This window comes from Pteropus vampyrus, unplaced genomic scaffold (assembly GCF_000151845.1).
Source record: "Pteropus vampyrus isolate Shadow unplaced genomic scaffold, Pvam_2.0 Scaffold423, whole genome shotgun sequence".
NCBI lineage: Eukaryota > Metazoa > Chordata > Mammalia > Chiroptera > Pteropodidae > Pteropus > Pteropus vampyrus.
Genome location: NW_011889204.1, coordinates 148,109 through 165,155, shown reverse-complemented (window position 1 = coordinate 165,155; position 17,047 = coordinate 148,109). Strand labels below are relative to the sequence as shown.

At 39.4% G+C, this 17,047-nt stretch overlaps 1 protein-coding gene across 8 annotated transcripts in view; it reads right to left on the bottom strand.

Annotated features, from left to right (window-relative positions):
- Window positions 1-17,047, bottom strand: part of SP100 (SP100 nuclear antigen) — a 75,453-nt gene that overhangs the window by 12,322 nt on the left and 46,084 nt on the right. For all 8 annotated transcript variants that reach the window (XM_023523849.1, XM_023523842.1, XM_023523847.1 and 5 more), the window contains 5 exons: window positions 8,652-8,696; window positions 6,508-6,579; window positions 4,194-4,241; window positions 2,800-2,904; window positions 1,008-1,150 (listed from right to left, as the gene is read on the bottom strand). In XM_023523849.1, coding sequence (XP_023379617.1) covers window positions 1,008-1,150; window positions 2,800-2,904; window positions 4,194-4,241; window positions 6,508-6,579; window positions 8,652-8,696 — 413 coding nt within the window. The remainder of the gene's footprint in view (window positions 1-1,007; window positions 1,151-2,799; window positions 2,905-4,193; window positions 4,242-6,507; window positions 6,580-8,651; window positions 8,697-17,047) is intronic.

The following is a 17,047-nucleotide window of genomic DNA, read 5'->3' as shown; positions in this document are numbered from 1 at the left end:
TCATTCTCCTTCCTTTGGCCTCAAGGCCTCTAAGGTCACCCCAGCCCAAGTAGCCAACCTCATTACGCACACTTCTTGATAAATTGTGGGGAGGATTGTCATGCCATCTTTCTTATGTAAAATGTGTTGTTCCTACAATTTTGCCTCTCAGAACTATTCTTTTGACACCCAGCTCAGTGCAGACTTTTCTATGAAACTGTCCTCAGCCTCAAAGTCAGAAATAACCTCCCCTGCCCTGGGGCCCTGCATCTCTTCCTGCCGGTGCCTCTTGGTGTGCAGTCCTGTGGTTATGAATGTGCAGCCTTCTTCCTGGTTAGGGACTGGAGCTCATACCTTACAGTCCCTGTGGCTTTAGATGTATCTCAATAGATATTTGCTGAGCAAAGAGCTTTTCTTTATCATTAGAATGGTGCAAGGAAGGGCCATCTGGGGTGTGGGATAAAAAGTCAGAGGGCACAGGTGTGATAAAAAGTCTGCAACAAAGACCCAGCCCAATTTGTCCACATCAGGGGGCTGATATGAGGCCCAAAGGAGAGATATTTTAAAATGCAATTTCTTTATATTCTCTTTCAAAGATGAATTTTAGATGGCTCTCAAAAGAAATAATGTTGTAATATTCTGTAATCCAGGGAACACCCATACTGATGTATTATTTTCAGTTACCTAACTCCTATGCCACTTTATATATCAGTCCCCAAAGCCTAAGATCTTTCTCCCTGCCCCATTTAAATTACTTTCTTGTGAACAGATTACACAGTGGCAACTATTAGTGGCACAGTCAAGGCCACAATTTCCTGTCCTACCTTCAAAGGTTAGGAGTTCATACACTTAGAGGATTAAGCTGTTATAAAAGCCAGCCAAGTGGTATGTCAGTAATAACATATTCATTGTGACCAGAGCGAGGAAGGTCATGATGGTTTTCTGGACACTAGGAAATGCTGCTAAAGTTTAGAGTTGGTGAATCGTGACACCATATCCTTGATTTAAGCCCTTTGTCATTGGCGTACCTCAATCAAGTGCTTCAGGGGCCATCCACCACAGCGCACGCTCAGCCTCCAGTTCTTGGATTTCTCGTGGTTTCCTTCAATTTCAAACTCCTTGAGGGTGACCAGAGTTCCATTCTCCATCCTTATACACTTCTCTGAGATCCCTGTGAGACCAAGATAAGCTGAACTCCCTTCGTCGCCAGGGAGTGCCCCCAACCATGAACGCCCTAGAACTTGGCCTCCTAGCCTGTGGTTCTGGGCCACCCACTTGGGGCTCAGAATCGGCAACACAGGAGAGCTGAGCTCCCTGTCAGGGGCCCCACAGAAGCCTGAAAGGTGAAGGCAGAAGGCGACTTCTTGCCATGTGTGGTCTCTTCTTTGACCTTTAAGTTTAAGGACAATTATCACCAACATTTACTTCTGAAAAGCATTTCACTACATTCAAAGGAGAGAAAAAAAATGAATAACTCTAAAGAATAAGGAGCAGGATTCTTTCCCTTCCCTTCTCTGAGACCCAGGATCAAGCCAGGCTGAATTTCAGAGGGGGCAGATGAGGACACACAGATGGCCATGTGGCAGCTGTCACCATAGCCACAACTGCCTCGTCTTGTACAATGTTGATCACCCAGCTAATGGCAATCTATTGTATCTCATATTTTGGACTCATGGCTATTTTATGTTGAAAGTAATTATGGAAATGTTATGTAGTGGGAAAAGTTAAATTACTCATGTACAGTATAGTCATAGGGCAAACACTGATACTCGTTGGTGCCTAAAGAACTATATTTTGGAAGGGGGGAATCAATCATGGCAGATGGACATTCGTACTGTACTTTAACAATTATAATTTGCAAATTATTTTGTATCTGTTATTCCATTTTTTTTCCCTCATAGGAATACTACGAAGCAAGTTTTATTATTACTCCTATTTTATAGAGAAAGATGTTTAGGATGAGAGAGACAGAGTTGCTTGGCCTGGACAAAACAGGCACTCTTTGAATCCAAATCTGATTCTAAATTCTGTGCCCCTTCCAGTTAGCACAGGCCATACAGATGTTACAGAAAATGAGGCTTTGAAGTGGCTGCTGGATTTCTCAAATGTGTATATTTCCCACCCTTATACTGAAGCCCTTGCTCTTGTACTGGGTGCTGGATGGGCGTCACATGGACCTTTTCTGTGGGGGAAAATGGGAGATGGCTTGGAAGGCTAATGTTTATGAATTTTTAAAGTGTGGAAAGGCCATCTTAACTCCAGCCTATCTGGAATGCTGTGCAGACAAGAGCTACCAGACCAGACCTGAAATGCTATCTTTAGAAATGTTTGCTTTCAAGCTTGGCCTTACGCTGGCATCAAAGAACCTGGATTTTGCTGAACCCATGCTTTCCTTCTGGGAGTGTGGAATTGTGGGTTTTGCTGGTTACCTATGTGACTAAGTCTGGGTAAAAACCCTGGACTCCTAGGCTCAGGGCAGCTTCCCTGATAGATGTCATTGCACGTGTGGTATTATAATTTGTTGCTGGAGAATTAAATGTGTCCTGTGTGACTCCACTGGGAGAAGATTCTCAGAAACTGGCAGCTGGTTTCCTTGGACTTTGCCCCACATGTCTTTTTTCTTTGCTGATTTTGCTTTGTATCAATGGAATAGATCATAGCCACGAGTTTGACTGTATGCTGAGTCCTGAGAGTCTTCTTAGTGAATCAGCAAACCCAGGATGGTCTTGGAGACTCCTGACACAGGTGTCTCCTCCCCGAACAACATCTTATCCATACGGATAGTTTGCAGTTGAAAGTGTAGAAGACCAGGAAACTCACCTTGTTTTATTTTATCCTTATATAAAAGCCCCTTCGCCTGACCACAGGTCACGGAGAGTATAGGAGGTTGAAAATCCATATTTTCATCTTTGGGAATTCTTGGACCTGCAGGGAAGCATTATTATTATTTTTTATTTCATCTTTCTTCTACAATGGTGCCCTCTTTTCTCCTTACCCATCTTGAGATCTTTCTTTTGCAACTTAAAAGGTTTTGAAGGAAAATTCCCCACACAGTAGTTACATTTCTAGGTCTTTCTCTTATGGCAGAGTAGATACAGAGAGATAATGTCATCTTCCATTCCCATCCTCTGAAACCCTACATAAAAGCCTTGTGTGGAAGGCTCTGTATTCCCAAGCTTGTTGGCCACAACCCCCTACTGCACAGTGATTTCCTCCTCCTGTTTTTGAGGAAGATTTCTAATTATATTATTGTTTCAAGGTTATGCAGATGGAGAAAAACCCCTCGATTTTTAGTTTTGTCTCCCCATTTGAGGCATCCACCGGGGAACAGAGAGCAGGATGGCAATGGGGCAATCCAGCAGGGGTGGTGCCTGTCTTCTCTTTGTGCCCTCTGCTTTGTTTCGTTTCTCCTTCATGTGAACTTTCTCTGTGGCTTTCCTCTGTGACGCTCAGGGCGGGTGCTCTAGCAGAAACTGCAAATTGCTCAGGAAGAGGCCTCTGCACATCCTTTGGGCAGGGGCACTGGGCTCTGATTCTGCTGAAGCAGGTGTTGAAAGTCTTGAGATGAACTTCAGTAGCAGGAGCGCCTGCTCACGCCCTTCTGGCCAACACTGAGGGATGCTCATTAAAGACACACTGAGGCTTTTCTCTGAGATGGGGAGGGTGGGCTCTCCATGGTCCTTTCAGAGTCTGTTCTGTTAGGGCTGGGGTGGGCCTAGAAATCCATTCAGTCTGATTTGCCTGCCACCCACCCATTTACAGAGGAGAAAATGGAGGCAAGAAAAGAACGAATATCAAACCGAAATCAAAGGAAGTTTAGGGATTAGGATACAAGTCCTGTACTATCACCCTGGGTCCCCCTTGTTGGGTAACCTGTGGCTCTCTACGTGAGAAAGAGAAATTCAGCTAAACAGCACGTGAGTCACACACTTTATATTTCCCTTTTTAGAAGTTATCAGTGCAGTGAAGGGAGACCTGCACAGGCCCAAGGAGGTGTGGGCTCTCTCACAGATCAACTGGCTGAAATCAACAGAGTGGGTGTTACCATCATCCTGTCATGTTGTCAAAATTGACCAAGGCAGATGAATATCCTAATGTTTGTTGCTGGCTCTATAAGCCATTTAAGAAAATTGATTGATCGCTCAAAACACAGAGTATAAAATAAAAATTTAGATGCTTTAATTATTTAAAGTATATTAATAACTTATTTTTACCTCTTTTTTTGCCTCTTTTCAAAGGCCCAGCATTGACTGGTTTTCTCCCTGTGGTAAAAAACAAACAAACATAAATATCTCTTGTTTATAACATTGCATTGCAAGTAGTAGTGTTTTACGAAAACACTATTCAAATGAAAACTTTTCAGGAGCCGGTCTAGTACTTCGATAAAAAATATCAAATCCCTAGATCAGGAGTTAGAAACTTTACTCTGGAAAGGGCCAGGTAGTAAATATGTAAGGTCCATGACCTTACGTGACATTATTAGTCAACTCTGCTGTTGTGTTGCCAAAGCATTCATAGGTAATACAGAGATAAAAAGATGAGGCTGTGGCTATGTTCTAATAAAACTTTATTTACAAAACATTTATTGGGCTGGATTTGCTTTGTGGGCCATAGTGTGCTGAACTCTAGCCTAGACATAGTTATAAAGATGACACTTAACTGAGATTCATTCTATATTTCTTTTATTAATATCTCCAGATCATTTCAAATAAATTTAAAACAGGGCTTTATGTGTTTCCTAGGCAACAGGGTGAGATGAAAATAAAGTTAGACATCAGTTGAGTGTCCATTGTGTGCCAGGAACTAGCCTTAGACTTTGCCTCTATTAATCTTCATCCTTAGAACAAATTGATCAAATAGGGACTAATACTATCCACATGTGCACAGATAAAGTAGAAAATAAATAAGGTATTGAAAATTTCCTTTGATAAAGTAACTGATAAAAGCTAGTGATATATAGTCTCAAGGAAGACCTCATGGTGGACTCTACCGATCAGATAGCTGCCACAAGCCTAAACTTGAAAGTTGATTTTTGTACTGAAAATAGTGCAAGGACTCCAAAAGTAACCCAGTGAAGGGAAACTTATATAAAATGATGCCAATGGTGACCAAAGAATTGGCCACCATGCAGCTACTAAGAGATGGTAAAATATATTGCTTCTACTATACTAGTGGGAATAGGAAGTTTCTAGCCAAATCCTCCTACCGCCTGGTTTCATGGCCAGAGAAAGAGTTTTTGACTATAACTTATCTATAATTTGACAGATCGATCTATAGATTTGAGCCAGGGACTGGCCGAGTGGGAAGCAGGATCACAATGAAACAGCCTAACAAGAGACAGTGTCTGTCTTATCTGCTTCTTTCACTTCACAGCAGCTTTCTCCTGGCTGAACGGGAAGCTCGGTGGAGTTCTAGAGTCATCTACAAATTGCACAGGGAGGAGGCTTTGCATCTTAGAACCTTTGCGTGGTGGAGAGGTGGAGAGAGAAACTGAGACTCTGACTCTATAGAAACAGATGTAAAAGTCTTAAAATGAACTTCAGAATGATGAGGTGCTGTTCCTGCCCTTCTAGCCAGTGATGTTGGAAATCTATTAAAAATTTGGGGAATCAATTAAACATACTCCTTGAGCTCCCTGTTCAGAATGCAGAAGATGTGGGAAATCTGTTCACTGGGAGATCTACAAGACGCAAAGCTGTATATGAGGCTGGGACGGGCCTTGGAGGGCAGTCGGTCTATTTATTATTATTACTGTTTGTTATTATTTATCTCACTTTATTTTACTTTACATATGCATAAACTGAAACAGAAGAGGTGAAGCACCAGACCCGAGCCCATGCGATAGCCTCAAGGTAGTGGGACATGAAGAAGGACGACTATGTCACTTGTGAGTTGCACAGTGTTTTATGGTTTACTACAGATGGCCCTTAAGCAATGCAGGGGTTAGGGGGAGACCACCCTCCATGCAGTCAAAAATCTGGGTATAACATTTGACTCTACAGTTGGCCCTTTGCACATGCAGATTCAACCAACCTCAAATAAGAAACAGTATTTTTGATCTGCAGTTGGGAATCTGTGGTTGAGAATATGAGAATACTGTTTCGATCACAGATGGTTGAATTCTTATATGTGAAACCCGAAAATCACTCAGGTGGATAGGAAGGGCCAACTGTATTTATTGGAAAAATTCTGTGTATAGGTGGACACATGTAGTTCAAATCTTTGTTGTTCGAGGATCAACTATATTTTCAGCCTGGAAAGTTACCAGTTCAGCAGAGACATCACTGCAATAACCCCTGGGCCCCAGGTTCTGGTTGTAGATTCATCACCAAATTACTTGTTTGTGGAATTATCAACTTTCAATCCCTGATGTGTCTTGGAAATTTATTAAATCTGATATATTTCTCAACAGTTAGTACAGTTACATAAAACAAATAGTGAAATAGCTTTGTTACTAAAAGCAAAGAACAAAGCATGAGAATTTAGATGTTTAGTTACTGAAAATGCATCTGACTTTTAAGATTTTACCTCTTGGTTTGCCTCTTTTATGTGGGAGTCTGTTATTCAAAGTTTGAATTCCATGTCTGCGTTTCTTTTTCACTGAGAAAACAGAAAAACAAATGCTGTGAAAAGTTGAATTCTATATGATATTGCTTTTTAAAAATTCCATTTTACTATAACTTTTCAAGGCCTTAACACATAAAGAAAAATATATAACCTATAGCCTGTACTTACCAAGCCTTAGATGTCTAACCTAGGTTCATCCTAGATTTCTTTGCCCTCACATTAATCCTAATTCATTTACACCCACATTAATAAAAAAAATTTAAGACAGAGTTTCATTTGTATCTGAAGGAACACTCTGAGTTGTTAAGTGCTTATTATGTGCTAGACACAAATGCAAGACCCTTACATCTACTAATCTATTTATGAGATAGAGACTTTTACTATCCCCATTACCAATGAAGAAACTGAAACATCCAGAAATTTAAAAAATTAAGTATAGCAATGCAGATTTCTTTGGTTGAGAGGCAAAAATCAATGGCAGCCCTAAATGAAGGCTTTTGGGCTGAAAATATAGTGAAAGTTACCACATGAATTTGGACTAAAAATTAGGGTCTAAGAAAATAACCAAGAATATATTACCTAAGGGATATTTGTAGAAATAAAAGTTGAAAGGTTAAAAAGAAGAAAGTACAATAGGGTAAATATTCCTCAGTTGGAGAAAAAAGGAGAATTTCAAGTCTTAGAAAGCCTCAGAGTTGGAAATGTCAAAGAAGAGTTGGTTGAAACCCTATCTCAGGTGAATATGCTCTCAGATTCAGCAGGCAATAAGGTGTGGGTGGAAGAACAATGAGGCGTATACACGTAGATCTCCTGAGTGCTATGTTCATCCATGTTGCTCTCTAAGGCAGAACCATGAAGTGCTCACTCTTCCATTCCTCTCCGTGTCTCTCTCTCTCTCTCTCTCTCTCTCTCTCTCTCTCTCTCTCTCTCTCTCTCTCTCTCTCTTTCCCCAGTTCTGCAGGGGAACTTCAATTTGGGCTTGTTCAGTGATAGACATCTTAGACAGACACATTGTCTTTTTATGTCCCTCTATGTCTTTCTCTGTTATTGTTGGATTCACTTTTAATTAAACCTGTTGAGGCCATATGAATTAAAGGTATAAAAGCAGTCTAGCTCAACTTACCAGAGCTCTCCTTCCTGGGAGATTTGGGGTTTAAGACCTACTAACAATGCAGAACTACTGGACTTTTCTTTCAAATTGTTCTTTGTGAATTTTCTTGCTCAAATACCACATAAGAAATAGAATAACTGTTCATGGGTCCCCTGTTCAAATACTGTTGGTACCACAGATTTTCTATAGAAGTTGTGTAAGGTGCTCCCTTATCCTTCAAGGCAAGTGAGAAGGCTTCAGCTTCAGGTAATTAATCTGTGTCTCCAGGAGTTTATAGGAGGCAGAAACATTTAAAATCTCGAGCCTGGAAAGTCTACAGAGGATGACTATTTTGGGAGCCAGCTACATGCTCACTGACAGTAACACTGTGAAGAGGCATGATTCTCATGGGCCTGTCTGGAGAAGGCAGGAGCGCATTAGTTCTTCTTAAGAGATAGTCTTTCCAGGAGGACCATTTAGATGAATGAGATGTAGACCTCTTTGGGGCTGGGAGACTAAGAGGGAAGTGGTAAGCAGTCAGCTGGAGTCCTCGTATTAAGGGAACTTCAGTTGAGAGATACTCTCTAAAGAGGGAGTCTCTGAAGAACCCACAAATGTAGCTCATGCATTCACCATATCTGCGGGGATGGGGGGTGATCTATTATAAGATGACCGTATCTGCACCTTACCACTTCCTTCTCTCCTTCTTCCCCAAACTCGAATTAGCCTAAAGCAATAGATACTGACTGGAGATAGAGAAGAAGCGTGGATGAGAGAAGAGCTTGGCCGTGCCCAGCTATCACTTCTGGACTCTCTGATGAAAGAGAAACAAATTATGTGATTTAAGCCACTGTACTTTGGGATATCTTTGTTACAATGACTCAGTTTATATTCTAAATAACCCATTACTTATGATGCCCACAGGAGATTTGGGAGCCGTGGCAAAGACAGGGTGTGGCAGGAAGATCAAGCGTACAGTAAGTTCACAGGTATGAATCCTCACATTTATTCTTACCTTTGTGGAGACTCTTTATTTTACATGTATATCTTTTCTTTTCTCCTTCAAACAGAAAAGAATCATTTAGAATTATAAATAAAGATTTACAAGCTTTATACGTCAGTAACCTTCGATTATTTTATTTTTAGGTCTTCATTCAACTTTTGTGGGGATAAATCCCCAGCTACCAATGTACCATCTTGGTTGTCACCACACTGAAAACAATAATAGCAACAAAATAACCTAGATTTACACAGCACCAGCCATTTACAGTATGCTTTTCCGTAGTTACATAAGGTTTTCTCATTCACAATAAGGAAAATGTAAAAAGCAGCTGAAATCAGGCAGAAGGTGACAGCAAAAGAGAGGGAATGTCAAGGAGGTGAAGGAACAGTAGATTTTAGACATCACCAGAAAATTATACACCCTGGAATTCAGAGGCTTGCTTTGGAAAGCTAAAGCTCTAATCCATGTTTATAATAGCCAGAATTTAAGAAATACATACAAGAAAAGATCCATCGGGAAAATGAAGACAAATTTAGAAGGAGAATAAAGGAGACTAGATGTTTCATAAATTAGAGTGAAGGACATAGATTATAGAAAGTAGAAAAGGAAATGAGGAAGTTTCAGAACAATTAAGAAAGGTTAGAGAGGAAAATAATCAATGAAAGACAATGAACAATTCAGTAGAGTTTTTAAAGAAGAAAATCAAAATAATAGAAGAAATACGTGAAGATAAATTTAAGAAAAATGCTTTTGAAATTATAACAATAATTGAATACACATACATAAGTAAATATATTTTCACCTTGTACAAGAGGAAACTGACTCTAGTCAACCCTGAGATATAGTCTAGCAAATTTACTGAACTTTAAAGACTAAAAAAAAAAAAAATAGAAGAGAAAGACTAGGTAAAAAGATCAAGTCATATTTTCAAGGGAGAGGGATCTTATCGGCTCTAGAATTTTCCACAGCAAGATTTAATGCCACAGGAAGGTGGGAAAAAACCTACGAAATACTTCTAGAAATAATGAGTGAGAAAATTATTTCACAGATATAAATAACAAAAACAAATACTTTTGAATAGGAAAAATTCGGGAAATATTTTTCCTATGGGTCCTTATTGAGAAAACTCCTAGAGAATCCACTTCAGCAAATTAACACAGGACTGGAAAAGTTTTGAAATTTTTATTTTAAAATAAAAGTGGTGAGTGAAGTGACAAACCAGAATGTTAAACATATATGCCATGAAATGATATAATAACAAAAAATAAGTGGGAGGAAGAGAGAAATATGGGTGGTAGAACAAGGTCCTTGTCTGTTTTATGGCTAGGAGTCATAGAGTGTTATTTGGGCAAATTAGGACGTATGGGCATGTCTTGTTTTTTGCACTTTGTTTTATTGTACTTCACAGATGGTTTTTTTGGTTTGTTTTTTGTTTTGTTTTGTTTCACAAATTGAAGGTTTGTGGCCACCCTGCAATGAATAAGTCTATTGGCACCATTTTTCCAATTTGCAATTGCTCATATCCTGTCTCTGTGTCACATTTTGGTGATTCTCACAATATTTCAAAATTTTCATTATTATTATTTTGTTATGGTGGCTTGTGATCAGTTATATGTGATGTTACTATTGTAATTGTTTTGGGGTGCCATGAACCGCACCCATATAAGAGAGTGAATTTACTTGTTATTGTGTGCATGCTGACTGCTTCACCAACTGGCCGTTCCTTCATCTCTTGCCCTCTCCTTGGCACTCCCTATTCTCTGAGACACAACGACATCAAAATTAAGACAATTAATAATCCTATAATGGCTCTAAGTACTCAAGTGAAAAGAAGAGTCAAACATCTCTCGCTTTAAGTCAAAAGCTAGAAATGATTAAGTTTAGTGAAGAAGGCATGTCAAAAGCTGAAACAGGCTGAAAGCTAGGCCTCTTGTGCCAAACAGTTAGCTAAGTAAATGCAAAGGAAAAGTTCTTAAGGAAATTTAAAGTGCTACTCTAATGAACACGCAAATGATAAAAAAGCAAAACAGCCTTATTGCTGATATGAAGAAAGTTTCAGTGGTCTAGATAGAAGAGCAAACCAGCCACAATACTCCCTTAAGCCAAAGCCTATTCCAGAGCAAGGCCCTGCTCTCTTCAATTCTCAAAAGGCCAAGAGAGGTGATGAAGCTGCAGAAGAAAAGTTTGAAGCTAGCAGAGGTTGGTTCATGAGGTTTAAGGAAAGAAGCCATCTCTATAACATAAAAGTGCAAGGTGAAGTAGCATGTGCTGATGTAGAGGCTGCAGCAGGTTATCCAGAAGACTTAGCTAAGATAATAAATTAAGGCGACTACACTAAACAACAGATGCTCAATGTAGACGAAACAGCCTTCTTGATGTTGGAAGAAGATGCCACCTAGGACTTTTATAGCTAGAGAGGAAAAGTCAAGGCCTGGCCTCAAAACTTCAAAGGACAGGCTGATGCTCTTATTAGGGGCTAATGCAGCTGGTGACTTTAAGTTGAAGCCAGTGCTCATTTACTTTTCTGAAAATCCAAGATTCTTAAGAATTATGCTAAATCTACTCTGCCAGTTCTCTATAAATAGAACAACAAAGCCTGGATGACAGCACATTTGTGTACAACACAGTTCACTTAATATGTTAAGCCTACTGTTGAGACCTACTGCACAGAAAAAAAAAATTTCTTTTAAAATATTACGACTCATTGACAATGCACTTGGTCACCCAAGAGCTCTGATGGAGATGTACAATGAGATTAATGTCATTTTCATGCCTGCTAACACACCATTCATTCTGCAGCCCATGGATCAAGGAATAATTTTGACTTTCAAGTGTTATTATTTAAGAAATACATTTTATAAAGCTATAACTGTCATAGATAGTGATTCCTCTGTTGGATCTGAGCAAAGTAAATTGAAAACCTTCTGGAAATAATTTACCATTTTAGATGCCATTAAGAACAGTCTTGATTCATGGGAAGAATGAATATGAACATGAATAGGAATTTAGAAGAAGTTGTTTCCAACCATCATGGATGACTTTGAGAGGTTTAAGACTTCAGTGGAGGAAGAAACAGCAGATGTGGTAAAAATAGCGAGAAAACTAGAACCAGAAGTGAAGCCTAAATATGTGACTGAATTGCTGCAATCTCACGATAAACCTTTAATGGATGAGGAGTTGCTTCTTATGGATGAACAAAGAGAGTGGTTTTTTGAGATGGAATCTCCTCCTGGTGAAGATGCTGTGAAGATTATCGGAATGACAATAAAAGATTTAGAGTATTACATAAACTTAGTTGATGAAGCAGTGGCAAGTTTTGAGAGGATTGATTCTATCTTTGAAAGAAGTTATACTGTAGGTAAAATGCTATCAAACAGTATCAGATGCTACAGAGCAATTGTTTTTGGAAAGAAGACAATCAATGTGGCAAACTTCATCGTTGTCTTATTCTCAAAAATTGCCAGTTACTCCAACCTTTAGCAACCAACACCCTAACCAGTCAGCAGCTATCAATATTGAAGCAAGACCTTCCACCAGCAAAAAGATTATGACACACTGAAGCCTCAGATAATGCTTAGCATTTGTTAGCAATAAAGTATTTTAAAATTAAGATACGTAAATTTTTTAGATAATGATATCGCACATTTAATAGGTTGCAGTGCAGTCTAAACATAACTTTTATGTGTACTGGGAAACCAAAAAATATGTATGACTCGCTTTATTGTGATATTTGCTTTATTGTGGAGGTCTGGGACCAAACTAGTGGTATCTCCAAAGTGTGCCTGCAGTACTTTTTTTCCGAACTAACATTGCAAAGTCTGTATTTTTTGCCATGTGGCCACTGAAGTCTCTGCTCAGTTAGTCAGCTAGTGACTGGAAAGAGATTTCCTTAAATACCTAGAACTAATAAGTCTCTTAGTCTTTGCCAAGGGGCTTCAAGCATGTATTGATGTAAGCTAGGTAGTTCAAAGCTTCATCTTAGTTCTCACTTCCTGCTTGCACAGAGCTGCAAGGCCAGCCAGAGGTGATAACTCAGGGCTTTCTTAGGTCTTTCCTGAGTGTGTGCACAGCCCTGGGTAGGTGTACTTCCCTAGACATGTCTGTAGGCTTCTAGATGGTCAGGAATATGTTGGAGCCTTATATATAGATACATATCTACACTCTATATATTACATGTAATATATAGTTATGTATATAATATATAGTTTTACTAATATGCTATATATTTATAATTTATATATTTATTTATATATAAAATATATTTTATATATTTATATAAAGTTATATTATATAACTATTTCATAGATATATTTATATATAATTTATATTTTATTTATAATTTTAATATATTTATTTATGCATAATATATTCATATTTATCTAATGAAATGTTTCTATATGGTATACAAACATTTATATAATATATAATTACATTTTATAAATAAATAAAATACATAAAATGTATTTATACATACATGATGGAGCATTGCGTGTGTGTGATTGCATATGTGTTTTCGTAACACACCCAGTTTTGAACACCTCCACTGCTACCAGCTTAGTCCAATCCACCATCACTCTTGCCTAGACCACTATAGAATGTAAATTTAATGATATTTGTTCACTTATTTATGGAATTTACAGCTACCGGACTGGTTGAAATCCCTAGGGAGAGAGTATAGTTAGAGATGAGGAAAGCACCCAGGTCCAGACGACAACCTCCCAGTCAGAAATGCCAGGATCAGGTGACCACTGCAGGCCACCTCAGACGAGCCATACCAGCTCCATCCTCCTGACTGGAGAAGCCAGATTGTTGGGACAGATCCCTTCAGATCTAAGGCCCAGGCTCCTCGGAAGAGGTTCACCTCCTCTTCTACCACTGCTGTTCACACCTGCTGCCTACCCCTGCCTCACTCATGAAGTCAGCAAAGCCACTCGCCTATGGTCAATCTGTACAGTTCCTAGGAACATGGGGTCTAGAGGTATCTCAGCCCCATAACAAGATTCACAGAGAACCCTCATCAGCCAACAACATTGATTACTACATCACTATTTATGACAAAGACTCAACAACGAAAAATCACCAACCTTCTAATTTGTAGTTTCCTGACATTTCTTTATCCCTCAGTTTCAGCAGGGCGAGAGAATATGGAGGTTCCCACCTTGCAGATAGCCCCTGAGGTTGCTGAATTGTGGGGCTGTGTCAACAAGCATCTGTGTCACTGGGAACCAGTGTTGTGACTGTACCCTGGGCTATGTTGCAAATGGGCCCTTGACTCTTTGCCTCTGGATGAAACTTAGAGCATAAAAAAGAAAAGAAGCTGAGTTCACTGCCTTATTCTGTGTAAGTAGGGGGTCACTGAATTTACTGCCACGTCCTATAGAGTGAGCTTTGGGAACTTCATCTGCACTCAACAAGTTTCTACCCAGTATTTAGCATGAACATGAGCTCAGCCAAAGTCTTTCAAAGTCTTGACCTCTCTGTGGTGAACACACAATGCAATGTATATATGACATAAAGAATTACAGAAAGAGATGGAGGAAAAGTCCCCTCCACCTATAACTGTGGAAGGAAGAGAACATTCTGCACTAAAAAACTAATACAAAGAATCTGATTTCACAGTGTTAAATTGAAAAATTTCATAAGAAGATATGTCTTGTAAAATATGGAGATGTGTCTACTCATAACTATTATCAATTTATTTTGTTCTCTTCATATAAATGGATCCATGAAAGAGTTATTTGAAGGGGTCTTGTAAAATTTCCCCAAATTAGAAATTATTGATACTTCTCATAAAACTAGTTTCTTAAGAAAGTTAATTTTGACTGACTGTCTTAATAATTTTTGGGACTGATCACACTATTTTAAGTGATCTGAATCCCTAAATTGTATAAATACCTGTGAGATTTTACATTAAATCAGAAAAAGGCTTTTGGCATTCTAATTTCCTCATGTGCAAGTAGGTAATAAAATGACAGATTTCCTATTTAAATAAACATTTTGAGAGTACACAGAAAAAAATGGCATAGATGATAGAGGCTCTGTTCACCCCTCTGGCGACCAGATCAAAGTTGTGATGGAAACAAGAAGCAGCAGCAAGGAAAAATTGCCTGAGATCTAGATGAATAAGCCATACAACTAAGGAGAATCCAAGAAAGCACCCTGCAACGGCAGAAGGTAGGACGGGGTGAGGACGCGGGGCCACCCGGTCCGAAAGGCTGAGTGAGACGGAGGCTGCAGCAGCGGCAGCAGCAGATGCCTCTTGAAGGGGCCGTGTCCGCAAGTGGATTTTTGTGGTGACAGACCTGCTCGCTCTGAGCACCAGTGTCGATTAGGCTGTGCACAGGGGCACCAGGGACTTACAGAGAGATATCGTCTGAGTGAGGGCCGAGGTAAGACTGTATAGAAGTGCTGGCGGTATCCATTGTTCCCTGTTGAGCCCTCCTCACTCCTAGTGCGGACACAGTGCCTCTGTAGCCGTAACGTCATCAAACTGGGTAACAGAGGTTGCTCAGCCCAGAAGATTCCCGCCTCCCCCAACTTGGGCCCCATCCAAGCCACATCCAGGTGTGTCCTCGGCGAGTCAAGTTCTCCTTGCTGAGACTCACACTGGAGGCAGCTGGCCTTGGTTTCTGGTGTGGCCTTTTGAGGCAACTATAAGCACAGCATCTGTGGATTGCTTGCTGAATCTTAACAGGTGGCCCCGGAGGGGTAGAGGCTTGGGCTAAGTTTGGCCTACAGCTGAACCCCTCTTAGGTCTGTGCCACTGGACACCTACCTCACAAATCTTCGCTAATAAGACCGGGAGACTATGTACTGTTTGCTTAGTACATAGAAACAGACGTGGAAAGGTAGCCAAAATGGGAAGACAAAGAAGCAGAAACCATATGAGACAACAGAGCAGAGATCCAGAAATAATGGAGTCAAGTAATCTAACAGATGCAGAATTCAAAACACTGGTTATAAAGATGCTCAATGAACTTTTTGGAAGCGTAGATAAATTCAATGAGAACTTCAACAAAGAGATAAAAAACATAAACACAGAAATGGAAATTATAAAAGGGAACCAGTCTGAAATAAAGAACACATTATCTGAGTTGAGAGGTATATTAAATGAAATAAACAAAGGAATAAACAAAGTAAATAAAGAAAAGGATCAAATATCCTATCTAGAGGATGGGAAAGCCAAGGACATGCAAGTAGAATGGCAAGAGATATGATGCCACGACTATAAAAATAACTTAAGGAGCATATGGGACACTATTAAGGGTCCAAATATCCGTCCGATCAGTGTAACTGAAGACAAGCAAGATGTTGAACAGCTGTTTGAAAAAATAATGATGGAAGACTTCCCTAAGCTGGTGAAAGAAATGAACATAAAACCCCAGGAAGCTCAGAGAATTCTAAAAACCAGGGATCCAAAGAGGCCCACATTAAGACACGTCATAATTAAAATGTCAAAGGTTAAATACAAAGAAAGAATATTAAAAGCAGCAAGAAAAAACAACAACAACAGATAATTACTTATAAAGGAACACCCATAAGACTGGCAGCTGATTCTCAAAAGAAGCTATGCAGGACAGAAGGGCTTGGCACAAAATATTCAACAGGATATTGTTGTAGACCTGGGATCTACAATCAAGAATGCTTTATCCAGCAAAGCTATCATTTAGAGTTGAAGTACAGGTAAAGAGCTTCACCACCAAACCAGTATTCCAGGAAATGTTGGAGGGACTTTTTTAAGAAGAAAAAATACGAAAGACTCACTTCAGATTAAAAGACACACACAGACTAAAAGGAAGGAGATGGAAAAATATATTGCTTTGATGGACCTTGAAGGTATTTAAGTCAGACAGAAGAAGATAAGCACTATATGATTTCACTTATATGCGGAATCTAAAGGAATAAAAAGAACAAACTATTCAAAAACAGACTCACAGATATAGTGGACAATTTGGTGGTGGACAGAGGGCAGGGGGTTTGGGGGGCTGGGAGAATGGGGTGAGAGGTTAAAGAAGTACAAATTAGTAGCCGATGGGGTTGGGGAGCACAGCATAGGGAATGCAGTTAGCATTAATACATTGGCTAGGTGGAGGGCCAGGGAGGGAGGGAGCAATTGGGGGGATCATTTTATGAACTATATAGATGTCTAACCAATGTTTAATTGAAACTAATTAAAATAAATAAATTAAAAAATATTTTTAAGAGCTATTCTGTAATGGGGAAAAAAAAGATACTCATAGTAGCAAACAAATTTGTACCACATACAAATTTTTTTTTTTTAAAGTATAAGAAAATTCTTAATGGAAGAACATTGAATAACCCATGTTTAAATGGGTAGAAGTCTCTGTGCTCCCCAAATTAATCTGCAAATTTAATGCATTTCTGAGCAGAAGTTTCAATGAACTTAG